This window comes from Haemorhous mexicanus, chromosome 3 (assembly GCF_027477595.1).
Source record: "Haemorhous mexicanus isolate bHaeMex1 chromosome 3, bHaeMex1.pri, whole genome shotgun sequence".
In the NCBI taxonomy this organism is placed as follows: Eukaryota; Metazoa; Chordata; class Aves; order Passeriformes; family Fringillidae; genus Haemorhous; species Haemorhous mexicanus.
In genome coordinates, this window is record NC_082343.1 from 59,371,976 (window position 1) to 59,384,009 (window position 12,034).

The 12,034-nt window shown below is 40.8% G+C and overlaps 1 protein-coding gene across 1 annotated transcript; it reads left to right on the forward strand.

Moving 5' to 3' along the window:
• The first annotated feature begins 2,603 nt into the window (after nt 1-2,603).
• NUP43 (nucleoporin 43) lies at nt 2,604-11,745 on the forward strand. Its single transcript, XM_059841993.1, has 8 exons — nt 2,604-2,746; nt 3,131-3,253; nt 3,516-3,593; nt 4,507-4,684; nt 6,280-6,415; nt 7,304-7,455; nt 9,298-9,420; nt 10,691-11,745. The coding sequence occupies exons 1-8, from the start codon at nt 2,627-2,629 to the stop codon at nt 10,903-10,905; spliced, it is 1,125 nt and encodes a 374-aa protein (XP_059697976.1). The 5' UTR covers nt 2,604-2,626; the 3' UTR covers nt 10,906-11,745.
• The last annotated feature ends 289 nt before the right edge of the window (nt 11,746-12,034 follow it).

The following is a 12,034-nucleotide window of genomic DNA, read 5'->3' on the forward strand; positions in this document are numbered from 1 at the left end:
TGTAACTGTACTCGCTCAAGAGAATGAACTGGGCACAGCTCGAGGAATTCTTACCAGCTGTAGACATTGTTTTGGCATCTCCAAATAACTTAAAATACTGTTCAATGATGATTGGAGAAAAGCAGATTATAAGCAAATCCAGTTCAGAATTAGCTTTATCGTACCCTAGTACAATCACTGATCTAGTAAGTGCCTTTGTTCTCAGGCCCCCTACTTTCTCTCAGAGACAGGCATGCTTTCAGTTTTCTTCCCTTTCACTCACACTCCCAGCTTTAGCCATATTTAAGGGTAGTCCATAGATGCTCCTTGTTGTCTTAGCTGGTTTGTTTGGACCCAAGGCTTAGAGTAAGCTTCATCTAGACTTAACATCCTTCTTGAAAACCACAGAAATACTATGCGAGGCATATTTTCTCCTGGTGCTTATTTCCACCTTTTATATGTTTATTTAAATCTGCCATTACACTGAAATATACTAACACAGTACTCATCTTTCAAAGGGATCAAGCACAGAGAATATATTTAAAGGTTTGCAAAGCAGCCCTAAATCTGTCACAGCTCTCACTTCTGTCATATAACATGCTGCCAACAATTTCTTTAAAAAATGTAGGACAGGAAAGAAAAACTGTGACTCTTCTTTTCCTCTAAGTGAAAATAAGACTGTATGTCCCACTCACTTCCCTTAATACTTCCCAAATGCAATCCAAAAGCACAAGGTAAAATAATACACACAGAAATCACAAACTAACCAACAAAAATATTTGCCTAATAAAACTTTTCAATAATCCCAAAGTGTTTTCTATTCAGCTTTTAGCTGTCTGCTCTAATGTCTTACATATTCTGAGGCTGCCTATTCATATTTCTCACAAGTGTTATAAGAATTAGCTGAAAATACCCTTGGAGTCAACAGTGACTTGCAGAACTGCTGTGAGCAGCTTAATAAAGGGTGCCAGAAGCATTTGCCACTGCAGAATAACAATGCTACTGCCACATGCCCCAAAGATTTTTTTAAGGTATGTTTGCAGTATGGTAGACTACTATAGCATCCAGCTTTTGGAATACGTTCAGTGATGGATTCTGCTGAATGTAATTATGGAAGAAAAAGTTAAATGAAGTTCAAAAGATGCATGAAGGACATAAAATATCACTGGTTTGGTATCACACCTGAGGTATTACAAAACAGCATAGCAGACTTAATGAGGAACTCAAAAATGCTGTATAGAAGAAATCTGACAGATGCCTTTAGCAGGAAAACTGCAATACACAGTGGAAAATTTGTCCAAGCCACTGTTAAGTCCATCTGATAGAACCTCTGAGACCTGGCAGCATCAGCTTTGGAAAAGAAATGCAGCAGAAAACGAAGCTGTAAAAATCTTTGTGAGAAAGTCCCTTAGTGGACTGCAGTGACTGGACCAATAGTCTCATCCTCTGAAATGACAACTGACAACACAACTGTGTCGGCTTTTAATTTTACAACTAACCTCTGAACTTTTTATTGCATAGTTGTTTAGGTCTCAAGCGAAATACTAGAAAGGAAGCACATGTGTGCTCCTCTTTGATTTAACATACCATTTAGGACAAAAAAGAAATATTCTGTATATTTCTGTACAGGTAGGAATCTGTCAGAGCAATGAGAATATCACTCTGAAGTGCATTATCATGGTTTAACCCCAGCCAGCAAATATCAGGCAAATATTTGGTCACATAAGCCCCACAAACCCACTCTAGCCCACCCCAGGGGGAATAGGGAGGACAATTCGAATAAAACCAATGTAAAAAAACATGGGTTGAGATAATAATATTCTCATAATAACTTTTATAATTCAAATTAAAGAAGATAAATAGCCTGTCCCTAGGCAGTAATTGGTCTCTCATGGCCAATATCCCCCAGTTTATACAGTGTGTGTACATTCTGTGGTATGGAATATCCCTCTGGCCAGTTTGGGTCAGCTCTCCTGGCTTCTCGTCCACCTGCTCACCGGCAGAGCGAGGACTGAAAAGATCTCGATTTGGGGTAAGCGCCACTCAGCAACAAGTAATGCATCAGTGTGTTTTCACCATTATTCCACATTAAATCCGCGACACAGCCCTGTAGCTGCTACTTGGAAGAAAATTAATTCTGCCCCAGCCGAAAGCAGGGCATACTTAAAAGCAGATCTTAGACCAGAAATGCTTAGTCGTGGTGTAAGTCACTCATTTTGAGAAAACAGGAGTCGTTGCATGTCATGCAAAGGTGACACACGGACACAACGTTCCGCTGGACGCGGCCCAGCCGAGCAGACAGGGAACATAGAGGCACCATCGCGTCTTCCTCTGTTTCCTCCACTCCGGACCCGACCTGAAACGGACGCCGAGCCGATACGCGCCGGTGCAGCGGCTCGCAGGGGCCAGGCAGAATGCATAGCCGCCCTGACCCGTTCCGGTAACCACGGGCAGCAGGCACCGACCGGCTCCTACAAACGGCGGGGCCGCCGCCGCCTCAGCGCCGCTTCCGGCACGGCACGGCACGGCCCGGCACGGTGCGCTACTCCGCGCCCCCGGCCTGTCCCTCCGCGCTCGCCGTCGCGCCGCAGCCAATCAGCGCGCGCGGCGCGGGGCGGGCGGGGGCGGGCGCGGGGCGGGCGCGGCCATGGAGGACGTGAGCGCCAAGTTCGTGTCGCAGAAGATCAGCAGGACGCGCTGGCGGCCCCTGCCCACCGCCGCGCTCCAGCCCCCCGACCTCTTCGCCACCGGCTCCTGGGACAACGAGGTACCGGCCGGGCGGGCCAGGAGGCGCGGCGCCACCTTCCCGCCGGAGCGCGGGGCGGGTGGCGGCGGCACTCCACGCCACCTCGGTCCCCTGCGCCTCCTCCGCTTGGTGCGGGAGAGCGGGGCCGGAGCCGGCCGTGAGCGCTGCCTGGCTGGGCAGTCCCGCCCTTCGCTTGACCGTGTCGTGCTCGCGTCCCCAAGGAAGCCGTGGGGCCGCCCCGGCGCACGGCAGCGTTATCCCCCTGAGCAAGCGCTTCCCTCCGGCCGGCGGCGGCTTCGTCAGGAGCCGTGCGCAGCCCGCAGCCTATTGCTTTCCCTCGCTGAGCCTAATTGCTAGGTACTTTCTAAAGCGTTCTCGAGTAAATGTGGTATCGTTTCCGTTCAGGATAACAGGATCTCCATTTGGTCTGTTGGCGACCTTGGAAATGCGGGCCTCAATGGTGAATATCATGGGGAACCTCATTTGCTTTGTGACATCCAGCACAACGGTGATGTTATGGATATGCAGGTAAAATAGCTGTGTTAAATAGATCCGTATTTTTTAAGGGCTGGTCACTTAGGAGGAGTTGAGTGAGAGTGAACTGTCAAAATGCTGACATTGGCCAAAAAATTCTTACGAAGAAAAAGAACAAACCAAATCAATATTGCTGTGTTTTTTGTGGGTTTGGTTTTTTCCCCCTCCACCTACCAATAATTTAGGTTACTCTAAAATCAAAATTATCACCTTGATACTAACATTGGCTAATAACATTCTTGTTATCTCTCTCTAGTTTTTGGATCAAGAAAGAATTGTGGTTGCCTCATCAACAGGAACTGTAACTATATTCCGTCATCATCAAAATAACCAGGTATGTGACATGCACTGGCTTTAAGATGCTATTCTCTGTAATACAGGTTACTTTGATCTTAGTATAAAAAGCATCTGGCTACCAAAATGAATTTCTTTTTGAAATCTGTTAAAAAAAAGCTTTGATTTGACACATATGAGGAAAGAAAATAACATTTTACACAAATGCTACATAAACTAGATTCCAGAGCAAGACAGACTGGGGTATCTCCTCGTCTGTAGCCAAAAAACCCATTCATTGAAAACATACTTTAACACATTAGAGTGTTTTGGGGCAGTAGATATTAATGGACTTCTGCCTGCCTTATCAGAGTTTTTGCATTCTTGAACTAAATGACTCCTTTTCAATTCTAACAAATTATGAATGAATTCTCATGTGTGTCATGTGAAGAAAGATACGTAAAACTCTATAGTCTTTTGCTTTGATTATACATCACTGGAAATAAATGCATAATTACCTTTTTATGTATGTTCACAGTGACACAGTAAAGGTGAATGCCTTTAAGTTAATAATTTGGTGTGGTACCTAAAATAAACTAAGTTCCTTTCAATCAAGATCTGAATCTGACCTTTTATTTTCTAAGGGCATCAGTTCTTTTCCCCTGTCCTGAGGAAATATTGAAGACATCAGCCTAGTGAAAAACATTTTACAGTCCATCGTGTTATTTCTAATTGCTAGGTCATGTGAACCTGGTGGTTCAGAGAAGAAATAATTAATGTGTCATAGGATGGTTTTGTGCTTAAGAGTTGATGAAAACTTAGATCTCTTGATTTTTATTTGTATAGGGGCATCTCATTCCCATGACATAGTGTGGCTTTCCTGGAGCTTGTTGCTGGTTTCATGAGTATTCTGGAAGCTTTGTTTTATCATATTCATTATTTAAGACCATAATTTCATGTCTGTTACTACTTAGACATTATCTGCTGACCACCAGTGGGCAAAAGCTCATTATCATGTGGATCAAGACACATCTTGTGGTGGAGCAGCCTGTACAGGAGTCGTCTGCAACAACCCAGAAATTGTCACTGTTGGAGAAGATGGTAGAATAAATCTCTTCAGGGCTGACCAAAAAGATGCAGTAAGAACTATAGGTATGTGAAATACCTGGGTTTTTAATTAGTCTAGTTTGGAGGGGGTTTTGTTTGGTTTTCAGGTTATTATAACAAAACAAAAAAGTTAATTGAGTATTGATTTTAGTGTTCCAGGCTGAACATGTTTGTTCCAGATTATTCCTATATCCCTCCAGAATTCAAATACTTGAAGCATATTTCCGATGTATTTCTATATTCATCTAGGTATTTTCAAGTTCATGGTTTTACAGTAAAAGTTGTAGAGGGAGGAGAGAGAACATCTTGGAAGATGCTCTCAGGTTCTTCAGAATGGAGTTCTATGGTGTAAGCAATCTGTTTTACTGGTTCCCAATTCAATAACACCTTGACATTTCTCAGGCACTAAGCTGAATCCTTAACATGAAGATAGAACTCTTGTACCTCATTCAATAGTTGCAAATGAATGCCTTGGTATTTTTGTTATTGTTTAGTGGACTTAGGAGCACAGTACAAAGTGCATAGGTTTGTAGTCAGTTATGGTAGGAGAAAGAAATCTCAAAAGTTAGAGATTATATAAAAGTCTTTTGGAGCCATAAAAGTGTATCACTGCCAAACTACTTTGTATTAGTCTGTCATAAAACTTTAAATCCTCTAGAACCTCAATATTCAGTAATCCAACATTTCTTTTTAATGGTGTTTTGGTGAGTTTTTTCTTCCCCTCTGCTTTCATTTAAAGAGTAGGCAGAAAAGTCATTAAAATAGCTGTAACTAGGCATCAGTGTAACTTTTTTGTCTTGATCTCAGAAAATGTTTCCATCTTATGCAGAAAGATAATAATTTGCCTATTTTTTCAGTATGGGTTTACACAAAGAATTTTAAAATACTTGTGGTGAAAGTAGACTTAACAAAGTTACCCCATCATAATTAGGATGAAAAGTTTATCTATAGTAACAGAAATAAAATACAAGAAAATAGTATCTCTTTTTTCAGAAGGCCTCCAAAGTTTCACCTCAAAGCTGTGAATTGTGTGACATTGTAAATGGCTCTGACAAAAAGAGGCACTGGAGAAAAGGACCTGAAAAAAAGGGCCTTGCTATTTAGTTATTAACAAGCACAGCATCATTTGGGTTTAACTTGATACTACATTGGCAGTTCAGAAAAGGTCTAAAAGTTGGTGAATTAAGTGTTTCTGTATAAAACTGCTTAATGCTGTCAGCCAGAGTTCTGTTTCTTGTGTGTAGAGCTCCATTATGAAAAGCTCCATAGCTGCTTCCTGTCAGTAGGTGTTGGCCATATAAAGAAAACTTTTGAGAACCATAAACTTGGCTGAATTAATTCCTCTTCTAGGAACTACAAAAAGAAATCTTACAAATCAACAAGTAGTTTTGTAATCGCCAGAGCAAATTTAATACATCTACTTACAGATTGGTCTCAATAGTGTTTCATACAGTAAGCAAGGAGGGGCTCCTTTTTCACAGGGTATTTGCAGATACTAGAGGGTCTGACCCTGAAACTGCAGAGGTTATGCCCATGTTTAAGCAGCTGTGTTCTGGTCTCTGTCAAGAGTTACTTTGTTGCAATTAAATGGAGACTAGCATTCCATCAATTTACCTGAATGCTTTCCTCGTCTCTTGCAGACAACGCAGACAGCAGCACGCTCCACGCAGTGACTTTCCTTCGCACAACTGAGATCTTGACAGTGAACTCAATTGGACAGTTAAAAATATGGGACCTCAGACAGCAAAGAAATGAGCCATCTCAAATATTTTCTTTGTAAGACCACTTTTTTATTATTTACTGAAAAGCATGTGTTACTTTATAAAATCTGATTCAATCTTTCTTAATAGCTTCCTAACAACAGGATGGTAAATTACTGATTTTTTTTTTCTAAAGGATTTTAACTTCTTTGGTACTTTAATAGGCAAAAGGCTGACTGATTAATGGCTGAACCACTGTTGTGACTCAGCATTGTGCTTAGCAGTCCATTTTATAATTTAACTTTTGAAGGACTATTATACCTGTACGCTTCTCTTTTTTGAGAAAAAAAACTTTCAATCCTCAACCCCAAACTCTTTACCTATTTATATTTGCTTTTCTCCACAGGCCTAATGTAAGGTTTCTGGCATTTGGAATGTATTTGAATGGTAACTTAGTGCCTTAAAAGGTACTGTGAGAAAAGAAAATGGGCTAAATTTCAATTCTGTTGTTGTCTGTGTAATAATTCCCATTGCTGTTCCTAGACTGTGGTTTAGGTACCTGATTTTGTTAGTGCCTGGTCTCCCTTTTTAACTCTTAGTATATACTAAACCTATAATTATATAATGCATCAGAATAATAATATTATTATAGGTATATATCGAGTATTACTTGCCTGCATGGCTTCTCACTCCTATAAAGCTGTCAGATGCTGTGTAGATGTTCCATAGGGCACGAAACCCGATTGTAGCTTCGTGTTATTGCCATACCTCTGGTTTCCAGTAGATGTCATGTGCCTTCAGCCTGGGGTGGTCAGATGTTAAGGAACTGAAGGTCCTGTCAATACTGGTACCTTGCTTGTCAATGCTCCTGATGCCAGATTAGGGATTAAGATGGGGAAAATAGAAGCTAAATAAAAAATTCGTGTTTGGGTTATTTGGTTGTTTTGTTTTTTCCTCTTTGCAGGGCAGGTGACAGAGTTCCACTGCACTGTGTGGATAGGCATCCCAATCAGCAGCATATTGTGGCCACAGGGGGCCAGGATGGAATGCTGAGTATATGGGACATCAGGCAGGGTACTATGCCAGTGTCCCTGCTAAATGCTCATGAAGCAGAAAGTAAGTATCTGAAATGGAGGGGGGATAAGAAGGTGGCATTTTAGAGAAGTTTCTGATTACTGTAAAAATAAGTTGCTGTAACTGTGGTAGAAAACAATCACATACTTGCTACTTAATTGACATAGAATGGTTTGGGTTAGAAAAGACCTTAAAGCTCATTTACTTCCAACCTCCCCTGCCAAGGGTAGGTGCACTTTCCACTTGACCAGGTTGTTCAGAGGCCCATCCAACCTAGCCTTGAACATTTCCAGGGATGAGGCATTCACAGCTTCTCTGGAAAACCTGTTCCAGTGCCTCACCACCCACACAGTAAAGAATTTCTTGCTAATAACCTAATCTAAGCCTGTCAGTTTAAAGCCATTCCCCTTTGTCTTATCACTACATGCTCTTGTCCTTCGTGTGTTTTAGTATAGCTTCTAGGAGGATTTGTTCCATGTTTTTCCCAGGACCAGAACTGAGGCTGACAGGTTGGTAGTTCTCAGGGTCTTCCTTTCTCCTCTTTTTAAACATGGGTTTTTGCCCATCTTTCCCTTTTTCCATTCCCCTAGTACTTTACCTGGCTGCTGTAGCCTTTCAGACATGGAGAGTAGCTTGGCAACTACATCATCCAATTCCTTCAGGACTGTGGGATGAATCTCATAGATTTATGTACATTCAGGTTCCTTAGGTGGTCATGAACCTGAACTTCTTGTATAGTGGGAAGGACTTTTCTTCCCCAGACCCTGTCTTGTAGCCCACCCACTGAAGAGGTGTGGGAAGAGAGGTTGCCATTGAAGACTGATGTAAGAAAGTTGTTGAGTAGCTCAACCTTGTCGCTCTCCAGTATTACCAGTTTTCCAGCATTGATGATTGGGGGGCATTCGCCTTCTGGGACCTTCCTTTTCTGGCTGACACACCTGTAGAAGCCCTTCCTGTTGTTCATTTCATCACTTGCCAGGTTCAGGTCCAGTTTCTCCTTGGCCTTCCTCACTCTGTATCCCTAACCTTCATCTCTATACTCTTCCCAGGATGCCTACTGCTGCTCCATGTTTTCATCTGGAAAATGTGGCTTCCTTCTCTGTATAGGAGACTGCTTTTAGATAAAAGTGAATTCTATCTAAACTAAAAGTAGATTTAGTAAGCAATTCTTTAATGAGCTGTTAGATGTATTTAATCGGAATGGCTGTGTTTCTAGCAGGGTAGGTGTATAAACAGTCATGGAAGCTGGTGCAGTGTTAGGCAGATAGAGTAAAGCAGAATGCAGATACTAACAAACTGGAAAACATGAGGAAGAAGGGGAGACTTAACATTCATTTGGTGTCTCCACAGGCTGAAATAGCTCACTTTCCTAGCAACTATGTGAACAAGACAGCAATTAATTTTATGCTGAAAATTTTGTGATTTGATGCTACATTTAAATTGAAGGAGTAAAAATATTTCTTGATATTACATTTACTGACTTAAATGTCTTCTGCAGTTGTGGTATTTAGACACAAAATAATGTGTGTCCTGAGAAAGAATGCATGCTATGTGTAGATTTAAACTTAACAGCAGGGTAGATGACATGCAGATTGCCTGAATTCAGATAATACTTCAACAATTTTCACTATACTGAAAATGCAACAAAATAGGGTCTTTTTATTTTTCCTTCTATTTTTTTCCCCCTTTCCCCCTGCCAGCAGAGGGAAAACTGCAGTATATAACTTAGGATGGGGCTTTGGGTTTCCTACCCACACAAAATGAAAAATGAAAGGTTTTGATGGAGGCATGGGTTCTTCTAAGTACATGTCTATATCACGCTATCCAAATGGTTTGATATGCATTTCAGACTTGTTCTGAAATTATTTTGTTTCATACTTCTAGTGTGGGAAGTTCACTTCCATCCCTCTGACCCTGATCATTTATTCACGTGTTCTGAAGATGGATCTCTTTGGCACTGGGACACTTCCACAAACGTATCTGAAAAACCTTCTTTCCTTCATCACGGTAAGGATGTTTGAAGTCCATCTGCACTGGATTTGTCAATTGGTAACTTCATTACAGTCAGTGTTCTCACATGACCCAATTAATAACACGGTCTTAACACAGAAAATTAAAAGCAGCTTTCTTTTCTTAGAAAGCAAACTTAAATAAGCACTTTTCTTGGATAAGCACTTGAGGAAAACTACTTATATGGCAAACCCTTATAATGCAGGGTTTCTCGTGGTCTGGTTTGGGTTTTTTTAATCTGCCACCCTCTGACCAATGTGTAAAGGAGCACATCTATAGTTTCAAAGATAGACTATTCACTTAAAAATCATCTGTATGTAGAAAAGAAACAGAGGCAGCCTGACTTGCATTATTGAGTCTCTGAGGGAGTTACACTAACTTAGAAAACAAAAATAATTGATAGGTTAATGAGATAGTAGAATTATGAATTTACAATTCAGGGTAGTAATTGGAACTTTCAGTAAATGAAACTGGATCCTTTTTCATGGTGGCAGGATTTTAAAGCTATGATACTGACTTTTAATATAAGCACTTTCACATTCTAATCACAAAGACTGCTAAGTGCTTGCCACATTAGACAATAGTGGGGAAACTTTCAGATGTCACCTGCTGCCTTTGGCCGCAAAGTTGTCAAAATTAAGCTTTACCTCTGGAAATTGTAGGATTACTAATTCAAGTTGGACTCTGCATGTTTTCAAGTATATGAAGTATAAATCCTTTAGCATCACTTCAGACACCTGCTAATCTTATGCTGAATGATGGTTCTTACATTCAAATTGAAGTCTCACACCGTAAAGTGTTATGTGGAAAAAATTAAAAGTCAAATATAGGTATATCACTTGCTGCAAAGTGGGGAGGACGAGCAGTAGGGAATAAGTGTTATTGAAGCAAAGCTGGAAACCCCAAACAGAGCAAGACGCTCAGTAAACAGACTTGTGTTCTTGTGCCCTTGCTTTAGTATCTGGCTAGAGAAACTTGCAGGTACTTACACTCTCCAGTGAGATGAATTAATAGCTGCTGTGATGTATTTGTCTTAACTGAGGGTAAACCTGGTAGACAATTTTTGTAATTAATTAAAGTACTTGATTTTTTTTTAAGCAATTTTTTCCTTAATTTACCAAAGAAATGACATCTCAAGTACTCTGAAAACTGACTTAAATATAAAATTATATTTCTATTATGTCTGACCCATATCTACTGTGTTTCTCCAAATTCTGAGAATATATAAACAAAATTGAAACTTACTTCTTTGGCTTCTTTCTTTCAGGAGGAAGAAGCACTGCCTATCTTTCCCACAGTACCATAAACCAGTCTGTAGTGAGTGCCTGGCTAAGCAATGATCCAACCAAAGACCGCATGGAAATCACCAACCTGATTCCAAACCAGACTTTGTCTGTGAATAGTTTAGATGTCCTAGGACCATGCCTGGTGTATGGTACTGATGCAGAGGCTATTTATGTGAACAGACAACTTTTTGCATGAAGTGACTGTGGTATCCCTTTGAAGTATTGACCAGCTTGAAGTACTGGGAAATGTCAGGTTCATTCTTGATGTTACTCACTGGTCTGTTACCAGCTTGGTCCTGGTGCTGTGGAAGAAGTGAGTTGCTTCACATTCTGACAGCTGTCACTTGATGCTCCAGGATGGGTAACTGAGCAAGCTTACATGCCATTTCTTCCCTGCTGCCTGCTTGGTTTTGACAAGCAGGAAAGTAGTCACTAAGGGCAAAATCTTTGCTGTAAAGTGATGTCCATCATGCACATAAAAACAGAGGGAAAGGTAGACCCTGAATTTTTATTTTTCCCTGTAAAGGTATTTTTCAAGTATCATTTCTAAAGCGAAACTGTGGGCTTCATGGAAATTCTTTTTATGTCACCTGAAAGAGACGGGGTTTTTTTTAAGCTGAGTTTTTATATATATGTATAGGGGAACAAAACTGTTAATGTTAGTTCATGAGTTGGAAGGAAAACTGTTAAAGCTATGAAATGTGAAAGGTTCTATAGGAATCTAAGCATTCTAGCAACATTATTTTGAATTATTCACAGCTTCATCATGGATGCTATATGTTAAAACTTGATAATGCACCAGTAAATCTCCCAACAGAAAAGTGCAGCTTATAATTAAGATGTCATAATTGACAGATGTGTTGGCTGTGTTTTCAGGTGTAAGAATGAGAGTTTCTAAACTTGAGACATAGTCTTTGTTACAAATTCACATCTGGTTTACTGAAATCTTTGACAAGTTTTAAATTTTATTATTAGGATTGTACCTGCTTTTTGTTACTGAGAACCCTTTCTCTTTTTATTAAAAAGTTTTGCACAAGTGTAGTGGTCTGACTTACTAAAATAAGTCAAATAGATGTGTTTGCAGGAACTTATTTGGATTGAGCCTGGGTATTGAACCTGAAGGATGGAAAAACCTCTGTATTTGGGCAGGAACAGGTTAGTTAACCACTCTGCAGTGTACTTGAATTCACGTCGGTGCGAGTGGCCTGGGTGTGCTGTGGCAGGAACACTTTACCTGATGCACATTCCGTGGGTCTGGCTGCAGGAGCAGGATTGGGCGCTGGGGACAGGGCAGGCCTTCCTTTGCAGGGCAAGGTGTACTGAGT

Bases quoted from the DNA above. Each gene is read 5' to 3' on its own strand.
- NUP43 (XM_059841993.1), top strand. From the start codon at position 2,627: ATGGAGGACGTGAGCGCCAAGTTCGTGTCGCAGAAGATCAGCAGGACG. The intron at 3,254-3,515 runs GTAAAATAGCTG...ATCTCTCTCTAG, and splicing joins GTGATGTTATGGATATGCAG to TTTTTGGATCAAGAAAGAAT. The intron at 4,685-6,279 runs GTATGTGAAATA...CGTCTCTTGCAG, and splicing joins AGATGCAGTAAGAACTATAG to ACAACGCAGACAGCAGCACG.